General features: G+C 33.2%; 1 protein-coding gene across 5 annotated transcripts; it reads right to left on the reverse strand.

Moving 5' to 3' along the window:
* Positions 1-864: 864 nt before the first annotated feature.
* LOC108566829 (mitogen-activated protein kinase kinase kinase 11-like) lies at positions 865-26031 on the reverse strand. 5 transcript variants are annotated; one of them, XM_017926896.1, is made up of 12 exons: positions 25617-26031; positions 20841-21685; positions 6877-7206; positions 5927-6102; positions 5779-5799; positions 5517-5688; positions 5270-5455; positions 3955-4128; positions 3454-3489; positions 2572-2664; positions 2379-2517; positions 865-2265 (listed from the first exon to the last, which is right to left on the reverse strand). In XM_017926896.1, the coding sequence occupies exons 2-12, from the start codon at positions 21598-21600 to the stop codon at positions 1224-1226; spliced, it is 3129 nt and encodes a 1042-aa protein (XP_017782385.1). In that variant the 5' UTR covers positions 21601-21685; positions 25617-26031; the 3' UTR covers positions 865-1223. The 5 variants fall into 5 exon arrangements, with proteins under 5 accessions (XP_017782385.1, XP_017782386.1, XP_017782387.1 ...); XM_017926897.1 differs by having other exon boundaries at positions 25613-26031; XM_017926898.1 differs by lacking the exon at positions 5779-5799.
* Positions 26032-26899: the final 868 nt, after the last annotated feature.

Genomic DNA, 26899 nt, shown 5'->3' on the forward strand with positions numbered 1-26899 from the left:
ACGTCGGGATTTAGATAGTCGGGATATAGACGGGAATAGACGGTTTTTCGGTTGTCGGGCTTGCGATATAGATCCCACGGCGTAATAGTTGCATATTTAAAAATTTAAATTTATTGGAATTAGGTGTAAATAAAAATAAATACGTATTTTCTGATTTACAAATATATTTGAGTTGATTGTTACAATTCATTCACACAATGAGTATTAGGTTATTTTTTTTATATTTTCTTTTACCTCCATTTCTTTATTATTTTCGGGGTGATAATAATAATAAAATTTGGAATGTATTTCCTAAATTAAAAAATAAATAATCTAGGTCGGTGACATTATTATTATTATTACGTGGAAGCCGAGTTTTACAACTAACTTATTCTCTCCTTCATTTATTAATTATTTTTTCCTATTTTATATTTATAATATATACATAATAAATATATTGTATGAAATACTGCATTAGTTTTTCTCCTATTTTTTTTTTCTTTCGTATTTTTTTATTGTTGTTATATTTCTCTTGCATATTACAATGGCCACGAAAATTATTAATTAATACTCCCAATAATTAAGTAATCTATTTATAATAAGAACATTACTTGAGTTATTCAAATTAAGTATAAGAAAACACATTCAATTGAAATAAATAGAACTGTAAAACAAACAAAAAGTTGGTCTGATTATGTGCAAAAGCATCGTTACGGGAATGTTGAATAATTGAGAAAAAATTCTATCACGATTATCAAATGCATTTACGATTATTATTCAATTTTCTTTTCAATCCTCTTGTTTTTGACAGTATATTATTATTTATAATGATTTAAGGCAGCGTTTTTTTTTCAAATTTTATACTTCTTTCGTAATTTCGTAGGTTTAAAAATTAAATTGCACATGAATGACTATGAAGTTATACAATATATTAAATATCACTTAAAAATAATAACTGCATGAAGAACAGGCACCATGGATTGCGTGATGTAGAACCACCGCTAAGTTCAGTTTGTTACGTCACTGAACCGTGAGTATTGAGCACTAAAGCACTGTTTAAATTCCAATTAAAAACGTGCTTCATCTTTACTTTTCTCCATAATATATAATATATAAAAAGGTAACTCTTATGTACATATATAATAATTTTCCAATTTGTTTCTTCCTTCCTTTTTTCATATTTTTTTTTCATTTCACTCTATACTTGCACATAATAAATTAAATTAGAAGCGTCGAACATATTATTACGACATGAATTCTCTTTCCATGTCGGCTAGGGTAGGCCTGGGTCTGGTTCGTCTCGTAGCTGTGATTGGTATCGTCGCATCTTGATTCTGTCCAGGCATATTTATGTCCATCAAAATAGGCGAAAACCTAACGCGGCTTACTGAATTGTTGCTATCCTTAGCGGAAACGTAAGAGCTATCGTCGCTGGTCAAGCTATCGGGAGGCGTGGGGTTTGTGGGAGTATTTCCACCTGAATGGCCTTGAGTCGTTTGGTAGTTGTTCCTCTTCAGACTAGATCTAAGCTTGAAAAATCCGGAAGATTCGAGGGTCGTCGGTCGTTCCAATTCGTGCGAGTTCTGTCGTGTGAACGGCGCGTAATCGAATTCCTGTCGACGAATGAACGAATAGTCATCCTCCAGTTTAAAGCTAGGATTAATATTTGAACCGCTGGTGGTAGTCGAACTGGCGTTAGACACATTGGAAGGCGTTCTTCTATGCGTGTTTATTGGTAATCTCTGTGGTGTCCTCGAACCGCTGCTCATGCTGCTGGGGTTATCGTAAGCGTAGTCGGTTACGTAACCGTACATCGTGGTGGTTGTACCGCTGTACTCCGAACTGTATCCACCGTACGCGGGGTCTTGGGGATGGTAACTATATCCTAAATTAGTTTCAGTCCTGTAGGTGTCTGAGCGTTGGCAACAAGTTGAACAATGATTGCTGTCCGTCTGGCAGCCGTGGTAATCACCAGGTATGTAAATCGTAGCTGCTCGTTCGTACGGAGGAGATATATACAGTTCGGAACCGTCGTTGCTCGTTGAGCTAGACTTTCGGCGAGGCGATGGATTTGGCGTAATGTTCGGATGATGCTGAGGGGAATCGGTGAACCTGAGCGGTTTCTGCTCTTCGTGATGTAACGCGATCAGCTGAGAACCAGTCAGCATTGGCCGATGATGTCTCGTAGGACCGTGATATGTATTGTGGCTATAACCGCTCGACGACGAATATTCGTAGTCTTGAGTTTCCGCGGATTTCCAAGGTTGCACCTCATTACCTTCCGATCTAAAATTTAAGTCTAATTATTAACTTACAATAGCAAATATTAAATTTTGAATTGTCATAATTACACTACATGATTATTCATTTACAGTTAAGTATAAATGTATGATAATAACCTGTTTGGTTGCAGCTTAGGATGCAATGGTGATATATTAGATAACCGTACGTCGTAGCCAGAAGCGACTCCAGCCAGCATAGCTGCAATATTGTAAAGGACCAATTCGACGATCCCCAATTTTGGTTTCAGTTTCAGCCCTAAAAACAGTAAAACATGCGAACATTCTGACTCTTACTCTTGGATAATCTTACCATCTGCACTGTAAAGCGTAGGCATAGGCACATTGTGTCGTATTGAACCGGGAATCGGATACTCGGGACCCCAATCTTCGGGTGACGTGAAATCTGTTAAGCCAAACCAACAACGTTCTAGCTTTTTTCTTTCGCTTTTAAAATGTAATAATAGCAATAATAACAGAAGAAAAACGAAAACACATCCAAAAGCTACACAAGAAAAAAACACAACTAAAGCAAATTTCTTGTATCGATTAAATATTTAATTCTTTTAGTCGGGATCTTTGGAATTCGATTATTAAAAATAGATATGTATAAATAATAAAAGTAAATTAAATAAAAAAAAAACGTGCGGTTTAGGTTCATGTAATTAAAATATAGCCCAGGACATGCGAGTGATAGAAATAAATAAAAATTGTAAATAAAAAGAAACATTATAGCAATGTTTATTTTTTTTTTGTAAATAGTACATACATTAATAAAAAAAACCATCACCTGGGATAGGAATTTCAAAAAAAATAATAATAATTATGCGATTTGAACACTTCTAAAAAAAAGTACAACATAAAATTAATTAAAAAAAAGAATAAACAACAGAGACAAAATAAATACAGCGGTGATATTATAATAATTAAAAATTATACAATCAAAATCGTGTGTTCAAGCAGCTTTGAATATATAGCAAAATAATGACTAAGACTACATAAAAATTACAAAATAATATCAAATTATAATTATATGTATATATATATGTATAATAAAAACTACAAAAAGCTGAAATTAAAATAATTATACTTAAAAATATATCGTGTCATGCTACTGTGCTTAATATATATGTATATAAAAATAATAATTTAAAAAAATGTATTGTTGGTATGTTTGAGCTATATAAAGACTTACAGGCAATGTTGGGAAGGCTTTCTTCAGTAAGAATTCCTTTAAATTTTCGTTTGAAAATAGAAAAGAGAAAGAAAGTATAAATATACTGAATAACGATGATGATTGAGTAGATAAAAAAAATAAAATAAAATCACGGTTTTATTAAATGCTCGGTATCGTCGTCGAAATCTTGGGTGAAACTAATGGAATTGTTGTTATTGGAAATACCGCGCGCTATAACGAAACTGTTCGTACTAAACACAGTATCATAGTGAGATTCGGTGATGTTGCCGATGGACCGACTCCGTCGGTTCTCGCCCAACACAGATGAAGCATTATTATTATTGGGGAAACTATTATTACGCAAAGAAGAGGTGTTGTTTCGGTATTTGAATTCGGAAAAGGTTAGAGAGGTTACTTTGTTTAAGAATAATTGGAGTGTTGAAGTATGCATGTTGTTATTATCACCACCAGAGCTGTGTTTACTTTCGGGGGGGTTTGGTTGGGGGGTTGTTGTGTTACCTATATCAGGCTGAAGGCGACTAAGAGCGTTCCTCGACTTGTCTAAGTTGGGCGCACTCTTTGACCACGCTCCGCCCGGCCTCGGCGCCGGCCTTAGCGATGGTATCTGACTTCTTTCGCGTTGATGGCATGTACTCGGACCCCAAGTCTTTCCCTTTACTCCATCCGCTGGCACTGCAAGAGAACGTTTCAAAACTGTCCCCATACACTTAAGTCTCTTTTTGTACATTTTTATTTTCCTTTTTACTTTCGACCTTTCTCCACTCTTCTAAACCTAATCCATTTATACAACGATTCTCACCACTTAAATTCCTTTAGAACCTTTAGGCTCTCCTAAATATTTCATTGATTATGGAACGCATATTACTCAATTTACTTCATCAATCTTCATATTATACTCATTAATATACTCAATAAAACCATGACCAAATTAAATAATATATACTTATTTGATTAAACTCCAGTAAATAAATTTAATGAATTACGAAATATACCAATTCATTATTCACTCTTGATTAGAACGTACAAATATATTAAATAAAATGGAACGGAAATTATATAATATTATAATATTTAAAGCTGTTTCACCTTCAAGAATACATTATACATAAACTTTAAATTTTCGTTAACATAATAAGATTTATTTAAATAATTCTAACCTATACGTGAAATATATCTCTTTAAACATAAAACCATTATCGGAATATACGCTTATTTCCTCCAAATACCGGTAATAACTTTTATAAAAGCTTTCAACTTTTGTCCTACTTTCTTGAAAATGCTTGCAACCCTGGCGTTAGAGTTTTCAAATAATTTCACATTAAACCGCAAGAGACCATTAACAAAATTATAGGAAATAAAATTATTTTACTGCTGTTACCCATCAATGGAGACTTTAATAGTAAACTGAGTGATTAATAAGAAGAAGATAATTGAAAACAAAATGAGTGAATAAATTGAAAAGTATAAATTCCATAATCAATGTGTTGTTTATATATTGCGTATTATATTTGCGAATGAAGAATAATATACTGAAGTACAGCAATCGCGTCAAAATTTGCCTTGACGAACTAAAATGTTTCGCAAATTAAGAGAATGTAATTTTTAAATTCGTGTTTCTAAGAAATTAAAAATAATATATATATATGACAAAATTTTCTAGAAAACTTATACACGCACTAAATGTAAAGAATAAACAAAAAAAAATAAATAAAACCAAACCATGCATTCTTTTCACACACAAAACCATGCCAATTTCTGTCGATTTAAAAGAAAAAAAAATGTTGTTAAGTAAAGTGATGGTATTGTTACTCACGGGCAATGGCTCTAAGTCTTGTGATCGCTGGTGATCCAGGAGGGCTATTAGGTGATATCACGCTGCTCAAAGGCTTGTGATCGGTTGTGTGCTGAACGGTAATCGTATGTCTGAAGTCCGATGGAAAACTTATATTTGAACCAGGCTCCTTCTTCAGAAGCTTTAATCTGGACCGTTTAAATTTTCCTAAAAAAAAAATACACACAAGGGAAATTGATCCGATGCTCTTAATTGAAATGAAAAATACCTTTCCGTTTGATTGGAGTCGGGGTCTGCAATTTAATCATAAAATGCAACTCTCGCTCCAGCAAATCTATTTCCCTTGCTTGCAGCTCCTGCTCCCTTTGCCTCAGCTGTTCCTCGTGCATTCTTTGTTGCAACTGCGCCCTATTCAAATCCTCCTCCCGGTTTCTCAATTCCTTGATGAAATAAAAAGAGAATATTAAAAAAAGAAGGCTACGACAACAAAAAAAAAAGTATCGAATAAAAATACAAATAAATCGATTTACCTCTTCAAATGATTTACAAGCCTTTTATTTTAATTGTGCGGCAGCAAAAGAAAGAAAAGAAGGAAATCAAATTAAAACGTTTTTTTTTTGTCTTAAAAAAAGCTCTGCATTTCGTTTGTAACGCGAGTGTGTCTTGTAACAATTTTACCTTTTCCTTCCGCCTCAATTCTAGGAGAACTTCCTCGATTTCCTGCCTCCAGTTGTCCTGCATTGTGTGAAAGCTCTCGTGTGGCGTTTGGGTAAAAGATGAATGCACGATACTGTCCAGTTTACCCAAAATATCTACAAAATAAGGCCTTCGGTGTGGATCCGATTCCCAACATGCTACCAGAAAAAAACAAATACAAATGTGTAATCGTGTAGTAGCATATAGTGTAGTAAATAGTAATTGAAGATATAATATGAAACATAATTATTTTGCAAAATTAATGGATTCCTTTATCACAAGGGAGATTTATTATGGCACGAAAACAATGGGCATTTGTTTGGACAGATGTCATTTAATTATATTCGTCGTTTGTATTTAACAGTGAGCAGGAAGTCGCGATGCTACATGACTGATAATACTAAATAAATATACACAAATCAATTCTGGAATTATCAAAACGAATTGGAGAAATCGCGTTGCGTTGAACGAACGGACTTTTAAAAAAAAGTGTACAGTTGTCCATGTGGGCTATCAATATTTATAGGAAAAAAATGGTGATTTATGTATTTATATAAGTGTGTATGTAAGATGGAAAAGACATGGAAATAGCAAACGGTTTATATAAAAAGACGCATTCATATTTGATATGCTACTGAACGCACCTTCCAATAAATATTTATAAAATGGCATTCATTGAAAGGAACGTTCTTTCTCCTTTTGTCGTACGAAGACGACAATTTTAGCTATTTAGGAGACGATGTAAGCAAACAATGAATTTCATCGCGGCAAAGACCTGTGATTAGGTATTCAAAACATGCGGACGCCGTGTCTAAAAGAACACCGAACAATACGGGATGTGAAATGAAAATAATGAAAGACCGTCGACGGATGGAAAAGCCAAACCGCAGCACCAAAATCAGACAGGGTGGTGCCCTCTCCCTCGCACTCACCTTCCATGAGTTCTCTCCATGGTTGAGGGCACGTGCTCGGTATAGGAAGGGTGAGTTTATTAGCCGCGACCCCGTAAGCCACGGCCAATGTGTCTATCCCTTTGTAGGGCGTCTCCCCAGTCAGTAATTCCCAAAGAAGGACGCCATAGCTCCAAACATCGCTGGCTTTGGAAAAAGTCGAATTTCGTATGACCTCGGGCGCCATCCAGGCGTACGTTCCGGCCTGAGACATCCTAGTCGTCTTGTAAACCTCCCTGGCCAAACCGAAATCAGTGATCTTTAAAGTCTTGAACTGAAGACCGTCGTTCTCGATGGTATCACTAAGCAGTACTGAAACAGATAAATTAAGCTGTTAAAATGGGTTGACTTTTAGTGCTGCAAAACATATAAATACATACACACACACAACATATACGTTTTCGTGAGCATTTCAAATAATAACAAGTGTCGAACGCACAAAGTCCATATTTATAGCTCTCCTATTCCATTTCAGAGAGCCGAGGGTCTTGTTTATAATTCATGCACTTTTACAACGTAAGTGTAAAAAGCGCACACATAATAACCCTCCGCAACGCGAACCTCTCAGAACTTCTTCAATTCTTCTTTTCTTGCTTATGAGAACGTTCAGCTCTCGACATCATCTTTCATATCACAGCCCTTGCACGCCATTACTCCGATCGTTCTCAGGACGAGAGAACGCACACACAAAACACACGGCAATTTCTCATTCAATTTTAAAGCCATCTTGCATCTTCCAAACACTCGCACGAGCGTAAAACACAATTCGCTGCAGACAATTAAATTTCAACTGCGCCGTTCTCTTCACTATAAAGTTCAAACCTTCTTAGAATATCACTATATTTTAGCGCTCTATATATGCATCATTCAATTTGCCCATCGACCTACATAGTCCACATAATTACATTAACTGCAAACCTGATAATGATTCCTACAATCTCATTTCTCACACATCACATAAGGAAATTATTATTGCTCAGTTACTTTTTGTTTGATCAATCAAATGTTGGTAATTCATCAAAGTAAGTCTGAAAATATAATGGTTCATGACTACATTATAATCCGAGACTGCATTAAAATTTGTTTTGAAATGCTTGCGAGACAATAGACCAATTAAGTTTTCCCACAAGAATAATAAATCCTCTCTGTTTTGCCACATCGTTGGCCAATGATAATAATTACAAGTGTTTATTGTTGTTAAGATTGGTGCATTCACTTAATTCCCATAAGCGGCCGTCAAAGCCGTAATCAAATTTGGGTGTGTTTCTAATAATATTACGTAAAAACATCATAAGCGGCGGCCCACAATCAGATAAAAACACTTTCCTGAGGTTTCAACAACAAAAATAAACCGACTGGGCAAAATTGTTGAAAACAACTGTTAACATTGGCTAAGATCGGGAATGTAAATTGTATTTACTATCAAATGGATGTTGTCACGTACACCTGCGTTCTCGGAAGGCATTTTTGATCGTTGGACATTTATTATCGCTGCAGAAACAACATTAACAACAACAACAACAAAATGCTATAGTCGAATAAAAAAAAATGTGACCTTTCATTTTGACACTTTCAATATAAATAAATTACAAACGCGACTTTGAAATCGTGTTCATACATTGCGGCGAGAATTGCATAACGTGCGTGGATGAATGGAGGAGAGTTGGCGATGCGATGTAGTTTGTTTGCAGAAATATTATATGGACGAAGATCTCAGATTTTTTAGCAAAATGACAACGCTAGAATATTTATAAGTTTGATAAACAAATAATGTATATTTAGTAGTGACTAAATTTGAGCGAGCGGAAAGATTTCGACCGGAAGCTATAAAAATTCCTATATGTTCATATAAAGCCAATTATAAGGAGCCAAGTCTGTGTTGTGTCTTCTTTCTAAGATGTGTAATGCAAAAGTCGCCAAAGTGCGCACGGAATATATAAACAATCCAAGAAAGCCGCGGAACGTCAAGAAGCATGAAGAAGATAATTCCTGTCCGGATATAATCCGTCTCTCTTTCGCAGAGTTGCGACAACCGGTTCTTATCCATCTGCATTGTCGCCAGCCACTTCTTCCCCCTTTGGCCTCCCCTCACTTTCGTCACGACTCCTCTTTTTTTATTCCTTAAACTCTACGTGTTTCTATTTTTAATGAGCCACCACAAGAAGTCTAATTGCGATTCATGTGTTACGTCCACTCGTCAAATAAATATTCTTTTCAGTTGCGAAAATTTATTTACAAACACATCTTAGACAAATATATATAAAAAAAAATCATACAAAACAATAACAAATAAAACAATATTGTTATTCAATTGTTCTTGACCTTATGTTCTAATAATTTGTCTTGACATCATTTGAAACTTTTGACACTTTTTATAGCTTTTAAAAGTCGTTTCGATTTGAAAAGACTTTAGAAAACTTTATTATTTAACCTAAATTTATTTTATCCCAAAGCGAAACCTTAAATATTAAACATTTCAATACACTTTTCGTACGCTTTTGAATGGAATATCCATATTATATAAGTATATATATACAAACATATTTAATCGTGCAATAGTTGCGTGGTAATTTGGTAAGCGAGAACTTGCGTGTGAAAGATTTGGAATTCAGATTTCACAAATAACGTAAGCAAAAATTCAACATTCACAATTTATCTTTGCGAGTATTCAATTTCGAAACGTGATATAAATGCACTAAAACTGAAGAGAAAATTATAAATTTTAAAACATTATTAAGAAAAAGTCATAGAAATTAAGTCTAACCATTTACATCGTGAGCATCCAACAATTTAAAAATAATTATACCAACAGCAACATTCCTTTTAGGACATTCAATTCTATATTGAGACACACCTTTATAAAATATAAAAATTGTATATACACCTTTAGAAAGCGGCAAGTGAAATTATGTCCATCAAACTCAAAACGTTATTGTTTTCAAAAAAAATGATGTAATTTGATTTTTGACGAGCATTATTTATTTCTATTATACAAGATAAATATCAAGTTTTCATTAGAAATTATTTTAAATTGTGTTTTGCATTATGAATATAAATTTAAAGTAAATCGACTGAAGTCAAAACAATGATTATACTATTAAAATTACATGTTAAAGTAAATAAAGTGTAAACGGCATAATGAGAGTTGGTCAATTATAAATAAAAGTAAACACTATAAAAATGTTATTGAAATGAATTACATGTTTCAAAACAACATTCTATAAAATAATGGAAAACATCTTTATTAACTGGGAATAATATGTCTTTCGACGCGTGATAAATTTTCAAAGCATTATTAGAATCATAATATTATTATTAGTGTTGTATAATGAATTAGAATATAATTTGAAAATTAGTTCGTAAACTAAATATCTGATTTTCTTTCAAAACTATTCAACTAACTTGTGGAGCGGATGCGTGACCAATGCCCTTTGCCAACTCTGATCTAATTGAAAAAAATAAGCATGTGGTTTCATTACAATTGGGAATTGAGACAGAAGGTGGATAGAAGTAAAGCAAACAACAAAGTGAATATACGTGTTTAAATGTAAACGTATCCTTTCTTTCTTAAGGACTGTCGGAATTAATACCGAATACAGAGAAAATTTATGACCGGATCATTAAAATCGCAATTCAATTACGAGCTGATTTTACTGCCGAAACTATAAAGTTAAGCTCCGCTTTAATTACTCGCTTTCATCGGTTCATCGTGCTGTTGCCGCAATTAGACCTTAACCCGATCAAACGTAAACGAGGCACGGCGATATCTAAACCACACACCTGAGCAAATAGATTGTAACATTTTTCGCGGAATGATAAGGTAAGGGAGATGATGATGCTCATCGTAAGTATGAGTTCGATTCGATGCGGGGTTTCGTGTTTGCGTAACGGGAATAAATTGCCCTGTCTTTAATTAAATTTAAAAGCGCGTTATGTTTACACGAGTCGGCCTGAAGAGCGCTGATAAGTTGTGGCTTTGTTTACTATCCGTTTTCGCGATTAGGAGAATGGCTCGACAACATTGTATCCTTTCCCTATTTGTGTCGCTTAATAGATCCACATTCACGTCGATTAAATAATAAATAATGGATTGCGTAACAGAGCCCGTGCACCGGAGAGCACCGTACAACACAACACAGCTACAAACGTCAGTCAGCTTATATATTATACACAATAACATCGAATCCGGTTTTGAATCCACAGCTAAACAAATCTCAGGAACACTTTACAAACATCGAATTCAACGAAATTTTCGCCGCAGCGATTAGATAATATGCCCACCGCCGCCGTCGACCTGAAAGTGAAATTTAATACAAAACGCTTTAATTAGCAAAAGTTTCTACACGCCGCATTGCTCTGACATACCATCACTCGTTCCAGTCAAGTTTTTGATTCATTATGTAGCATTGAAGAGAAAGAGGACGAATTAAAAAAAAAACACACACTTTGATGTTGGAAAGTTTATGCACTAAAATAAATGCATTTTAGAAACAAGTTTGTTTTCTTGCAATTAAAAGTTGTTTCTTAACTATTCCAGTTTTTTTTTCTCTCTCTCCTTTTTATCGCATAATTCCTGTACAATGGTTCGAGCGTTGTTTCGCTCTTCCTTATTTGTACGTTCATCCGCTTCGTTTGTTATTTATCCGTTTTCCATCTTACATCTATGTGCTATACGTGCCAATAGCCAAAGCGATTCACTTTGTCTAGACTGCCTTGAAATAAAATCAAAGTATTACATCGTGTTAGGGTTAAAACGTAATAAATCCAACTGATTTGAATAATAAAACAAAATATAATAAAGTCAAAAAATTGATTGCAATTTAAAAATAAAAATTTATTAATAAAAACAGTATAATATATCAATAAAAAGTACGTTGTATTGAAACGTTATGGACTTAGTGCATATAATAAATGTTTCAACGGGTATTGATTGAAATCTGCACACATTAGCTACCGTTCGATGTAAACTAGTATATATAGCCTTTGGTTTGGAGGTGTAGCAAGCAGGTGTGATTCAACGTGATTTATTGTAGGAGAAACCAATGTTCCTGTTAGCTAACACACATCTGCGGAGGTTTTAGGGAAGAGATATATTAGAGCTTCCCTAAAATTGCCTTTTGTTCTCGGATACGTTAAGTTCGCAACACGTTCTATAATACATATCTGACGCTCGATTTATTGCCAGAAAGAGCGTACACACATGCATCCATGTACTGTACACATGTACAGCAGAAACACATGAACACTACAACGACGACGACGACAACTCCAGACTAGACGGTTACGTCGTCTGCTAATTACAAATGCGTACTCTTTATCATTAATTGTGTTCATTTTATATTTCGGGCCAGAGCGTTTCCTGAAATTTATGGACGCTCCGAATTAATTGCTGTGCGAGAAACCCGACTGACCCTGCAATTATTCAAATTACAATCCAGCTGATCATTAGAATTTCAAAAGGCGTGAACGGAAACTCAAACCTAAAAATAATATTTTGCAATTGCATATTTAGCATCAATCAATTACTGTAATATTTCCCAATCAGAAGCAGTTCGTAACTGAAAATGAAACTATTGAAGACAGATAATATTGTAATTACAATTCAGGTGATCATTACAATTTTAAAGAAAAACTGAAGAAGCTCAAAACTTAAAAATAACATTCTATAAATGCAATTTCAAATAATATATTGCATCAAACATTCGTTACTGAATAATACATTGTGGTTGACAGAAAAGTAAAGGGGATAAAAAGGGACGGAGCAGATGAAAAATAAAATGAGCATGTGGCATGAAATTTAACAACTGTGCGTGTTGAACGGACATAATAGGGTTCTTTTCAGTGTCTGGCCTTAAATCAGCTGAAATGGGAGATCTTTGAAAGCAGAGAAGTTAAAAGCCAAAAAGTGTACTGGCTACCTGCAATCTTAAACTACAAAGTGCATTCGCTGTAATCTTTTCTCCAGGGATTATATAGTATAGTTTTCCTTAGTATAGCAAAATAAAACACATTATTTCTAAAGTTTTCTTTATCGCGAGATAAACCACATTTTGAAATATTTCTAATGTATTTATTCCTTCGAAAGAAATCTACATTAAACATAATAATTTAAACGTGAACTTAACCATACGATAAGGCAATATACATTCCTACTATATTACCATATTTTCTTTAATATACCCAGACACACACAACCACATTATTTTTACGGATAATGATAAAAAAAATCGCATTTATTTCGTAGTTTATATTAACTTGTGGCTTATTACTAATTTATTAAATTTTTCAAAAAACATTTAGCATAATAATCAGATATAATAAATAAGCAAGTAATAGCATAGCATTAGCTTGTAACCACATTTTGAGATATCTTTAGTGGCCTGATTCATTCGCAGAGAGATCCATAATAATTCAAATGTGAATGTATAACTTGTCCAAATGATAAAGCAATACAAATTTCTGCCATATTACCATATCCTGGCTGCATGAATGTAAAAACATGTTGTGAAATACGATAAACATTTTCAGATCACTTTACAGATTTACGAGCTAACTTTATGTGCACGATATTTGGTTTCGTCCCCAATATATAAGTATTTGTTTCAGCTTGAATACTTTATTTGTACTCGGAAATGTAGAAACTAATAATAAAGTAGAAAGTCCACGGTTAATTACAAGTCGGATGCAAAAGTTACTATAATCATTAATAGACCATGTGAGCGTCAATTGTTCGGAGCAAATAAATTTGTCATGGGAAATAATCTATAAATAAGTGCGTTATAATTATGTTGTTAATTAAAGTTTCTACATTTAGATATACGTGCGGTCTTCATAAAAGCTTTACAAACATTAAAAAACATAAACAACTAATTACCGGGAAAGCCAGTGTTGATCAATAATAGCATGAGAATTCGTTCATCGTTTCTGACATTTAGATTTCTTCGCAAAAGGTCGACCCTTTATTATTATTATGAAACTGTGCCATTTGCAGTTTTAATTTTAGGCCAAATTGAAAGTAATGCTAAATATTTGGGGATCGATGTGTAATAATCATAGAAATTGGAAAAAAAAATCAAAATATGCTGAGCAGTGTGCGAATACATTCGCTTGCAAATCATTCCTGGAATGCAAATCTAGCGCATTTCGCAATTTGTAGAATCCCAATTCTGTAACGGTATCGATTTTGGAAATTAATTTTGTCGAGCTTATAAATACTGTTGGTAAATTAGGTTACAATTCGATTTAGAGGATGGTAATTATGGGATCCTCAGTAATAACTCTGCGAATAAGCAGTGAGACAGAGACCGTATATGGAAATAAACATTAAATATTATATTACACCGTAATTGATTAACCTTTTCTGAAGAGAACGGATAATATGTCAACAGGTCGCTATTTCTAAATAGCATTTGATGCAAAAAAAGAGTAACAGTTGTGAGCGCATGTATATCATTAATAGAAGTCATGGACGTGGACGTCGAACACGCGCAAATTGTAGAATTATATTAAATTTATAGTAAACTTAGTTTTTATGGAAATCATCATGGCACGATAAATAGTAATAATACTGATAGGAATGGTATATCGTTAAAACCACTTCTGGATGTTGGTATTAAATACGATAATAACCGTTTATTTATAGAGGCAAAAATTGTAGTAGCGAAACTATGATTGTATTGTCACGAATATAAATATTTGTTAAGGTGCATTTTTTTTTAAATAACTGTATGATCTATAGTGGAAAATATTTTTCCGCGGTGAAAACCTCCATTTTAGATATATACATGGGTTTACTATTATTTATGGCCGGAATAAGTCACGTCAGACGATCGTACAGTTTTCTGCGCCCATTTTTTTTAAGTGCAACAAACTGCGGAAAGAAGAGATTAATGGGAACTCATTTAAAAATGATGGATGCTCGGCCCATCGATCAAACCCCATTTCCTCCACCCGTCGAACTCTTTCATCTAATACATAAACTTCCAAATGCATCGTGAATGTTATATAATCCATCGGAAGCCGGCTCGGCGTTATTCCTCCATCGAATTTTATTCCCATGCTCCAGTTTCGCTATATTTGGGACCGCAGTTATACAACAATATATTTTATCAGATTCGCCTGACCATATAAACGATAATATCAATAGAAATTACTTTTGCCAAATGGGCGAGAACAGCATTGAGTAATTAATTGGCATGTTTTGAACGCAAAAACTGACCTTTCATAACGCTCTCGGTGCAATGCAAAGGAGAGAGATTACGAGCTCTGACCATTCCAGGCTTCTCACCGCAAACGCATGTTGCTATAAGAATATTATTATCCGGTTCTTTTGGACCTATCCAACGTTTGCTATCTAACGGGGAAAACAACAATTCTTGGTAATGCACTTCATTTCGAGTTCAAGTGGCGGTATGCAAACTGCGTCTCTCTCTGAAGTCACATCATTATAGTGTAAAATCGTGTTGATGAATAATTCATTGAAGAAATCTCAACCACAAAAAATGTTCTAAATTATGTCAACTACAACGCATATGCATATTATTTCTTACCTCTTAAATATCAATAGCTCAAGACTAATTGAGGCAAATACCAATCTCCAAGATCAATCATTTCGCAAGAATAACTGTATAATAATTCACGATGTTTCGCTTATTTACAAAAATAAACGCAAATCCATTAAATATAATCAATCTCAGTAAAACGCTGTCGTAAATCAATTTTCTCTTTACCAAAATAAACTAAAAAACTAACATACCTAAAGCGTAATGCAATTTTGTTTGATAATATCTGTTGATTTTTTTTTCTTATTCATTTCTGGTGCAGTAAGTGATCGATAAGCGATATATAATGAGATTTTATAGAATATCAATGAGAGCTTATACTTAGTTTAGATCCTTCCTTCAAATAACTCAAATGCAAAGAACAACGTCAATTTGCGTAATAGCCTCAAAAGTATTATTACAAAATATGAAAACAGGTTACCTTAATGTCTATAATGTAATCAATTTCCGTTCATTACACCCAATGCAATTTCTTATTTAAAATAAATTGAATTTGCAATGCGAATTTCCTACGATGTAAATGCATGTATTGTAAAGCGATTGCTGGTAAAGTTTATTTTTGATCCATCCATTTTCGGGTTGCGTTATGCGATAAAACAATTTGAATATATTTGAATTCGATGTTTTCCTATTTAATATTTCAACGTACCCAAGAGACAGTCAGTGAGAGAGGCCTTTCCAATAAAAATCCAGAGTTCTGTTTGCTCATTCTCTCCCCCGTCGAACACACAATCGGTTCTATTGAATTTTTCAATTATTTTCAGCTCCGTTTACATCTGATTTATGTGCTAATTGATTGAACTTGTTTTCAAACGCTACTCATTTTAATGAACATTTCAAGTGCTCACAAAATAGGAGAGCAGGATGAGTTCCATAACAAAAAAAAATTGATTATACAATCAATATCTGCACTGTTTACACAATTGAATTTTACTATTTCAGTGCGTCAGAAGGATACATAATAAAATTATAGTGTTCTTTCAAAAATAACGTAATTATTCAAAATAGTAATAACAGCTGTTGGTATGTTAATGCAGCAGAAGGATCAGAAAATAATGGTCATCACCTACCGGGATCAGACTATCAGCAACATTCCATTCAAACAAACATCTGTCGTTTTTTTTTTGGTGCAAGGGATGGCCTTAAATCATCGATGTGTGCACATTTTATCATTTGTATGCATGTTTTAGACTTCCTAATATATTGGTTACTTGATAAGAGTCTAAAGGTGGATAAGTAACCAGTTTCAAAATACTTTTTCCAAAAAAAATATCGGGCATATCTATATGTAGTAATATACACAAAATAGTTTCCGTTTCCCTCAAACAGGAGAATATCGACTCGCTCTTTCCTCCCTCCGGTCTCTATGTTATATGAACTAATGTCACATTAAATCAATACATTGAGACTTATTTATTACAAAATGAGATACATTACATTATTATCAACGAGTTCGTAAAGGAATGCATAAATTGAATCCATTTGTTTCTCATAAAGATATATTTTTTTATAAAAACACAAAAATTTTCAAATGTTCTATTGTAAGTTAGTAAAAAGTAGTCTAATGTAACAATATAGATACAAATGAGAAAGGGTGCATTGAATACATTGATTCTATAGTAATCTATAATTTAGGTAATCCAACGTCACGAAACATGGATGAGCTGAAAAGTTGATTGACCTTGCGAGTGAACACGAGCGCTGACAAAAGAGGTGAGCAGCGAGTCTTTAACTGCTTCGTTAATCGATGATCGGATTTTAATAAAATCAATAGCTTTATTTAATTGCGAAAAATAAATGACCGCAGGAAATAATTCCCTGCCGATGATAGTTGAAGCTGAAATGTTTTATGGCTTCGGTTCGCATGTATCTTAATACCGACTTATATAGTTGGAACTTTGGCAATAAATTATAGGATTTTGTTTTTGCACAGATTTGCATGGCTGAATATTCATGTTAATTGCTTTATAATATAAACGGTAAAATGTTATCATACAAGACAATTACTTATTTACATTAGACAGATTTTCCACGCAACCGAAACGAAAAATCATCACTCTCCGTGTTTGCGTTGAATTGAAATAAATGAAAAGCAAATAGCCGAAGGCCGGTGCGGGCTATAACATCGTGATTAAAATACGAATGGGAATTAGTTTAGGGATCAGGCGTGGTCTTAAATAGCAATAATTTTGATGCATGTTTGTGCCGTGCGAGGCTTAAACTGTGTTTTACGACGCGCGATTTGTGGATGCCGCAGCGAATCAATTCACTATATTTATTTATAAATCATTATTTGGGCAGAATTCGAACGAGACGCTAAAAGCAAGTACAAATAAGAACGAAATGTTTACTTTGGTTCTTTAATCCGGCGGAATTTTTTTGACCATATGCCGAAAGGTCAACGGCCAAAGATGAAAAAAAGAAAACTGTTCACCTTTTCTTTGTGTGTTAAGTATTGTGTGTATAGTATTTATTTACCATAAAATGTAATTTAATGTAATTAAACACAACTTATGTTAGTATCATAGCCCAAAACTATTTAAACTTTCAGTCGCAGATTCAGGATACATCCAAGTTTAAATGCAATTTTCAGAAGATTAGTATCTTGTAACGGCATACTTATGTTCAGTATTTGCGACATCGGGCTAATTAAACCACTTTCTTCGAGCAGTTAAATAATGCTGCACGAGATACTATTTCCCATTAAAGCAACTTTACTATGATATAACATTCTGCATATAGTATGAACGCAACCAATTATTGCAGCTGCATATTGACATTGACATGCATGCTACATTGGCAGGTCAATCAACTATCAAAGATCAATGATCTTTTGTTATTTATCAAATTTAGTTACCTTATATAAGCCGCAATCAAATCGATCTAACTTAACCACATGTGTACGCCTTAATAATTACGTTATTATAGTTATTACATAGCGTGTCAAATAGTACGCTTAATTCGGCTTAAACAAGTCTAAGAAAGTTATCTAACACGAAATTTTTTTTTTTAACTAATACCAAGTGGATAAGCATCGACCAAAGAACTTATCGATAACATTGAGATTTGTTTTACAAATTTATATTGTTGAAACAGATGTTCCACGAGGTAGTGTAGTAGGTCCTAACAATTGTAAACAGACATTCAAATTGTCAATTAATTGCATCACAATATCTACAGAATGAAGCATTACCAAAAGGAATAAACTCAACAAAATAATGTTCATTTTGCAGTGTTTCTTGTTTATATCTATATTTAAAGAGTGATAACTTTCCTGTATTAATGCACATTTAAAAATTGTACAAGGAATATTAAATGAAAAGAAAATATATCTTTGAACATGATCTACTTCTATTATACTGAAACTCATCCTCAACAATACGATCAATGCTCTTAAAACTTAAAAAAAATACAGGCTATAGGTATTATATTGTAATTGCTTATGAAGAACATTCCAAGTACCACTCAAATATTAATTGATTATCGATCAAATTGAATTTACCCCACTTATATTGAATAAACGTGTTAAACAATGTATAATTGTGATTTTGGAAAAGAAAGTTCAATAGATTTCCGAAATTTTTGACACGATGATTTAGCCTCAATAATCATTGAATACAAAACAGATACGGATGTAATAAATAATTCCAAGAGCTGCCCGTATACTAAATATAAATTATGTATTTGCTATGTGAACTTATAAATTTGGTCAGGGGAACAGGCGACACAAATAAAATAATTGAAACGCCTGGCCAGAAATAGGTGCAAGTAAAATGAATCGGATTTACGATTGGAATTCCTGAGATTATTCCTTAAAACGTCTAAAACTATTTTTACGTAAATAATTATAGAACGGATGGCTGTTTTTTTTTGTCAGTTTCCTCAAAGGAATGTTTCGGGCTCAAAAGCTTGGCGATGTATATCATGTGGAAACGCACAGAGAGGGAGTTGCGAAAAAAAAAGAGGAGTGAAGCGAAATGAGGATTTACTCGTGCGAGGAGCAAATAAAGTGTGAATAGCATGGTGACAAATTAATTTTAATATCGTAGCTTGGGGCTCGAGCCTAAATAATTATCCCGAAAAAAGTGTATTTTCGTTCCAATTTCCTCTATGCACACACACCGTGTGGGACATTTAATAAAAATATACTAGCTTCGTCCCCCGCATGAATTATTTAAAATTCATATTGGCTGAGAGGGACAAAAAGAGAAGGAGAATACGAAAAAAAATAATAAACAAAAGTGTAATTGGAATTGTGATTAAGTAAATGCCTACTCGGTTTTCCTACACGAATGTCGTAGCGTAGTTTCGTGCTCTTTTCTATCGCCATCTCGTTTTCGTCTCTGCTATAAAATTGGAGAATAAGTAATGAAATTGGTTCGTATTTATGGCTCGCAGAGGAATACAGTGAGAGAAGGAACAGTAAATTTCGTTTTCGGGCAAACATTTTGTATACGTGTACGGTTGGCAAAACTAGGTCGAAATGGATCAATGCAATACACATCCACATCAAATATTTATTAGCTGTTGTAATGTTGCTAATTAATAATTTATTTGTTCATAGTAAGAACACATGCAAAGTGGAGGCTGCGAGATTTAATTGTATGCGTGCGCGGAGGAAAGCGCCGACTAAAAATAGCAGCTACCTTTTGTTGAATCCAATTGAAGAATTCTTCAGCGCTGCTGCCTCTTTCTTCCCTTTCCCTCCCTCATCTGAACGCTTACATACTAAAACTTATCTGTGTCCCGATTATAAATTGGACGCGGCTAAAAATAAAGCTGCTCTTATCGATTTGCGGTTTGGATCCGAGGGGATGTTCGATTTTCGAGTGACAATAAGAGAAATGCTTATAACTTGGGTAATCCAAGATACGGTCGAGGAGGAACTTCCATAAAACTTTATTACTCGGAACGAAATCTCTTGTAACTTATTTAATGAGTCCCCATTATATGTGTGAACCGAGAACTGAAATCCAAATCGCATTTTTTAAAACAATGTAATCGGTTTGCAAAGAAATTGATAATGTTTAGTGCCTTCACTTACCTTTGTTTTGATCAAAGTAATGTGAAGTGAGGGTTTAATTTAAGTGGTTTGAATAAACTCGCTTTTTGCAATAAATTAGTCTCATTTCTTTCATTATTCAAGTTGGAGAGTATTTAATGAATTGGTCTGTTCAAAGGAAGTTCCTTTTTTAAAATTAATGTAAACATTTCTTTATATAGCGATGTCTCAAGTATTTCTTTCATTCCATTTGATTAATATTATATACCTATCGTTTTACTTTCACCATGTTTGTATGTGTACATTTAATAAAACTACAGTTATTATTTGCTAACAATTTTATAAATAAGATTAATAAATACGTATTTGTTTGAGTATCTCACCATTTGAACTTTTCAAGTCTCTATGAATAAGAGAGATAGGTGCCCCGCAGTGTAAATAATCCATGCCTCGTGCGATTTGTATGGCCCAATCGACGAGTACGTCAGGCCGGATCTTCCTCCCGGCAAGCACCCTGTTTAAAGAACCACCGCGACAATACTCAAGCACAAGACACATATTGGGCTCTTGAAGACAGACGCCCACGAGGGATACGATGTTTTCGTGGTCCAGGAGTTCAAAGAGCTTCGCTTCGTTGACGACATTCTTAAGGGTCAATGAGATATCCGCATCCGGATCCTGCCTTGCCGCTTTGACCGCCACTTCCCGGTTGTTCCACAAGCCTCTGTACACTTTCCCGAAACCGCCGACGCCGATCACTTCCTCCAGCTCGAGTTCGTTAAAATTAATTTCGATGGGATGTATATCACTTATTATCGAGTTCACACGGTCCATTGGGTCATCCTCCGCCACAAAGTTCGACGGAAATATCCCTACCTTATCACCGATCTTTCCCGTCCACCAACCCTCGTCGCCCGAAATCTTAGCGTCCACCGATAACACTTCAACAATTTGTCCCTTCTTAAGGGACAGCTCATCCTCGCCCTGGGCCTCATAGTCGTACAAGGCGTTGTAGAGGGAAGGAGTGACGGGGTTCCGGATTCCCTGTGTACGCTCACTGTGCACCGAGCTGACCATGTCTCCATTTCGATTTGATTCCATGGACTCAAAAGAATGATAATGATGCTCAACCAACGGAGGCATCCGTCGAGCTCTTCTTCGTACCTGGCTCTATCTAATTGTCAATTACAGCTGCAGTCCCTCCATGTGGACTACTCCTTGCTCTCACCTGCAACAATGCAAAAAATAATCACATCATCATTTATTTATAGAACGATATCTAAAAAACTACGACAATAAAAAAGGCATCCGAAACATTTTCATTAAGCTTACATCAGATAGATAAGATAATTTAAGCATTCCAAACATATTTATCTTCACTTATCTGAGAATCCCACGCACCGAACACGTTTATAGTTTTATAAACAGTAACAAGTAAATATTTAAAAGTAGCACAAAAAAAAAATACAAATCGAAACAAAATTTATTTCTAATAGAAATGTCAATATTTTCATATTTATTCAAATTTATGAAGAAATTACACAAACACAACTTTCCCTATTATTTACAAAAAAAAATAAGTTTTATTTTATCCGAAATACGATATCCAATAATGAAATAATACATTCAAGAAATTTCTTAATCTTAAACCGAGCGAAACTGCAGAATTTACCCGAGACTGCGTGATTTAAAATATTGAACCATCTCGTACTCGTAGAATTATACTAAGGCATGCAAGGTCTCAACCAGATAAACCTCGGTAATTTGTTTAAGGATATTACTCGCACTGCAGAAAACCATATATTCTTAGCACATATGCAAATCGTCCACAGCAATTAAAGATAATTGCTCTTATCGCGATGTAATTTTGATTAAAAAAAAAAACCATCATCTTAGATAAATCTAATTTTAAATATTACACACAGAACAAATATTTCTTTTTTTATTTATGGAAATATAATATTACACCGTGATGAAATTTCACTTGGTGAATGTCCACAACAATGAACATATTATATAGAATAAATCAATTCGAACAATAATTCAACTTCTCTTTGCGCCACACCATTTCCATGTATCACCACTTTTAGGGTGATATTTAGAAATGAACATTATGATTTATTAATAGATATTTTATGTTAAACCATTACGGTCTGCTTAGAGGAGAGCAAGAGCATACAGTTTTATGCGCGTAAAAGTAATGGTCACATTTACCTCCGAGTATTTGCATTTAATCATAATAAATTGAGTCATAAAATTGCTTCAATTATCAGACTCCGCAGACACATTTTTTTCAAACTTTCTTTTATTCTCTACTAGCTATGTTTATGTAACTCAGAACACATGATTTAGCGCTCCAACGGGATCCAAATGATTTTTTTTATTAATTCATATACGTGGTAACAATTAACTTCTCTCTAAATATAGAATCATTGCAACATCGCGCTGTTATTACTTTGCAATTGAATCTTTATTGTTTCCTTTGCAAACAGTTTAATTTCCCCATTACTGTTATGGGATTCTGATTTATAGATTGGTTTATAGCTTGTATCGAAGTTATAATGAATTACTTTTTTGGTGAATTCTTCTTTTTTCTTAACTTATTTTCTTTTCGAACTTGTAACTCCAATACTTATGTACAAATACTTTAATAATAGTTATATTACCTGCAAATAAGTTTGATTTTAATAGCTAATATAATAAGTAATACAGACAAGTTTATGTTTAAAAAATAAATAAAATATTGTATAACAAGATACAAATATTTTATAAATAATATTAACAGTAAGTAATATAATAATATTAGGTGAAGTAAAAATTCCTGAGCCTTTTTCGTTAGTTGGCTTTAGTGAGTTTCACGATGTATACGTTGCATCTCGTCATGCTATACTTAAAGGTGACATAACGAAGAGAAAATTCGATACATTCTTCAGTACTACTACGACCAAGAGGAAAAGCGGAACAGGCGGCAAAAAAAATGTGTTGTTTGTGGACCCAATATAGTATCGAATGCTTGGTTTCAACGCTTCCGTTCTGGTAATATTGACGTCGAAAATGAGACATGTTCTGGTAGGCCAATCGTCAAAAATGTTCATAAAATTATAGAAATCGTCGAGTCGGATCGACATGCGAACATTTATTCCATTGCCCAGGAACTGAAGATTAGAAAGAAACCCGTTTGGAAGCATTGTATAAGACTGCTCTTGATGTATGGGACAAAACGCTCAGAACATTTTACTTCACCCAATATAATAGTAATATAATACAAACAGTAGTAAATAGTAGTCTATTGACCGCAATGTTTGCACCAAACACAAACATTTCTTTCAAATTGATAAAAAGACTACAGTTTAGTAAAAAAAAAATATATGCGAGTGTACTTATATTTTGTCATTGATTAAAATAAGCTAATTATCTGAGGATACGTAGATGATTATGTATCATTAGATGAAGCAGCGTGGTTTACTTGGCAAAAATATCTATTTGAAATTACATTTTAATTGCATGTAATAAGTTCCAGATGCATGAGAACAAAATGCTTTTGGGAAACATCGGAAATTCCAATTCGTTCTATAAATAATGCTGAATCGTTATATATGAAATTATCTTATCAATTGCAAACTTAAATTGAAACATAATTTATGTACTTCTCTATTGTTGTTCATTACCTAATAACAATATGTACAATAGCAACGTATAATCTAATTATTAGTGAAAACTTTGTAGATTACACAGCACTGTTGTTTCTAGAACAATCGTACGTCCTAAGTCCGAGTAATCATTTTATAGATACCGCTCAAAAACAAACTATATACCTTTTATACAGCAACTCATTTTGTTTACCGTATCAATAATCTAGAAACAAACTGTTTGTATTCATACAAACAATAGTTTGCTGAGTGAACTACATTAATTAATAAGAAAGAAACATAATAATTCGAGTTTATTTCCAAAAATCCTTTCATTTTCATCTTTAAGTTACCCTTAGCATTGTAATTAAAAGTCTAAGTAGTTACAATGCAGTGATCAATAGATAGGAATGCAAACAATAATTTTCCTTTCTTTCTCTCTTAATTTATTGATAATGCTGATAGTGGTATTTACTGCGGTGTAAAGTCCATTCATAGAGTCAATTTTACAGAACGACGAACAACAATTCTACAAATGACTTATTATCTTGCAACATTTCATAAAAGTGTTTTTAGCTGATTATGATCCACTGATTTTGATTCATTTGATTCAAGAATTGTCTGAATCATTAAACTCGATCTTGAATATCTATGACATCAACATATTTAAGAATACTAAAAATCATTGACTAATATTTTTATATTATTTGTAAGAAATATATTTTATAAGTACTTTATAAGTATGTATACAGTTGAAAAGTTGGCTAAATTAGTAATTTCATTCATAAATGCTTCCAGAGGATTTCCTAAAAATTTAAATAATTAAATATCTGATAATTATAAATACAACAATACGCTATAATTTTGAAATAAGTATGAAACAAATAACGGAATAATATGATCGTTTAGAGATTTCACAAAAGACAAAAATATTTTTTTTTAAATATTTATAAGAAATGTATTTAATTATTTTTGTTTATATTTTTTTCTTTGATACAATAAATTAAAAATTCTACTGATTTAGACATTTTAATAGAAATGGAATAAGAATTAAGGGAAATAAATATATACATTGTAAACGTCAGGCACAGCGTTTCTTTTGAAGCAAAATCAATAAAATATATGAATACAAATGTAATAATAAATGATCAGAAACATAAGTTATGGTAAGTATTAATAATTTTAATTAAATGCAACTGCGCTTTTATTGAGCATTTTTTTTTAAATTTACAGTTACATTAATAATTGTTGTTTATTTTTACATGTAAGCAAGAAAAATGCACGTGCAATAATTTGATTGGAAAACTAAAAGCAGAAACTTTTAGTGTGCATGCAATTATATGATAAGAGTTTGTTATTGGAAATTGATATCAGTAACAGAAAATATGGGTAAATGGAATTTGGGTATTCCCCAATTATCGAAATGCATCGGTAAACTGTGCAGAAAGGTGCTGAACTTTGGGAATGGAAAAGATAGTTGGATCATAGTGGAACGACGAATATTATAATTCTCGAATAAAACTTACTTACAGAATACGATGTAGTGTTTGGTGCATCCATAGCATTCTCATTGGAAATTGAGCCACATCCAAGGGCAACAAAAACCAGGTGGTCAATGGAAATTAGGCAAACAAAACACTGTCAATAAACTGCACGAATGCGATTAAAAGCCCCAGCACTAAGACCATTGGACACGACGGGACATAGTATAGAGTAGTTAGTTGGTTGGATCGGAAAACGAAAATAAGGCTACAAACAAAATTATAAGATGGAAATAAATCCGAAGACAAAACGGCCACTGTTTCCGCCCACGCTCCTACGCGCTCCGCAAACTTTTGTCCATATTATGACCTTTATTTTGGCGTTCTATCAGCAGATTTCGTTTGTACACTGCAGCCATATTTTAATCAACAAACAACTACCACTACACGAACACTGAACCTGCCAAGATAGTACACACGATCGTGTCAAAGCTGTGTTCGATTTCAAGACTCTTTTTGTACTAGATGGCACCACGTGCCAACCGACGCCATTTCGTTAATAGTAAACTACAGTTATCAAAGTTTTCACCATATATTATTATACACAATTTATTATGTTCATAATATTTAATTATTAAATAGCTATAATTATATCCTTAATACAAACTACCTTAAGAACAAACCTATATTTTTTTGTTATAGTCGCCTGTATCACGAAAATCCGATACGAAAAAGTTGATTCGATCCTCAAAAACCAACGAAAATTTGTGGTGGCCAATAAACCCTAAAGGGGGTACAAATAAGGGCAAACGAGATTTATATCAATATTAATCAATATAAATCTCTTTTATTTAAAAAAAAAACACTATAATTTTATCCAATTTCGAAATAACAAATTAAGACAAAAATATTGTTGTTTCTTGAAACAAATTCATTTTTTTAATGTATTAGTAGGCAACCATATTATCAAAAATTACATAATAATTTCAAATGCTGTTTCCCTGCTTTAATAAAAGTTTCATTAATATTTAGCCGAAATTCAAAGCAATGTTAATTAGTTTATCTTAATCAGAAATGTAATATTTTAGTATAAATTAATTAATGTGTTATCTTATTTTTAAATTATTGACGGGTTAGAGAATGAAATTTGTTAATGCCCTCAACTTTATTTGGTTATTAATGTTCATACTTTCACAACTCCAACTATTCACTTCAATTCTTTGTTTGTTACAACTTATATATTTGAACTGTGTGTAAGTATGATCACATTTTCATATGCAGCATTATTGTTTTCTTAGTATTGCTATTAATTATTTGTACATTGTTTTTAAA

Source organism: Nicrophorus vespilloides, unplaced genomic scaffold (assembly GCF_001412225.1).
Source record: "Nicrophorus vespilloides isolate i.1.1-1 unplaced genomic scaffold, Nicve_v1.0, whole genome shotgun sequence".
Lineage (NCBI taxonomy): Eukaryota > Metazoa > Arthropoda > Insecta > Coleoptera > Silphidae > Nicrophorus > Nicrophorus vespilloides.

Bases quoted from the DNA above. Each gene is read 5' to 3' on its own strand.
- LOC108566829 (XM_017926896.1), bottom strand. From the start codon at position 21,600: ATGCCTCCGTTGGTTGAGCATCATTATCATTCTTTTGAGTCCATGGAA. The intron at 5,689-5,778 runs GTAAATCGATTT...TATTTCATCAAG, and splicing joins CTTGTAAATCATTTGAAGAG to GAATTGAGAAACCGGGAGGA. The intron at 2,518-2,571 runs GTAAGATTATCC...TACTGTTTTTAG, and splicing joins TACGCTTTACAGTGCAGATG to GGCTGAAACTGAAACCAAAA.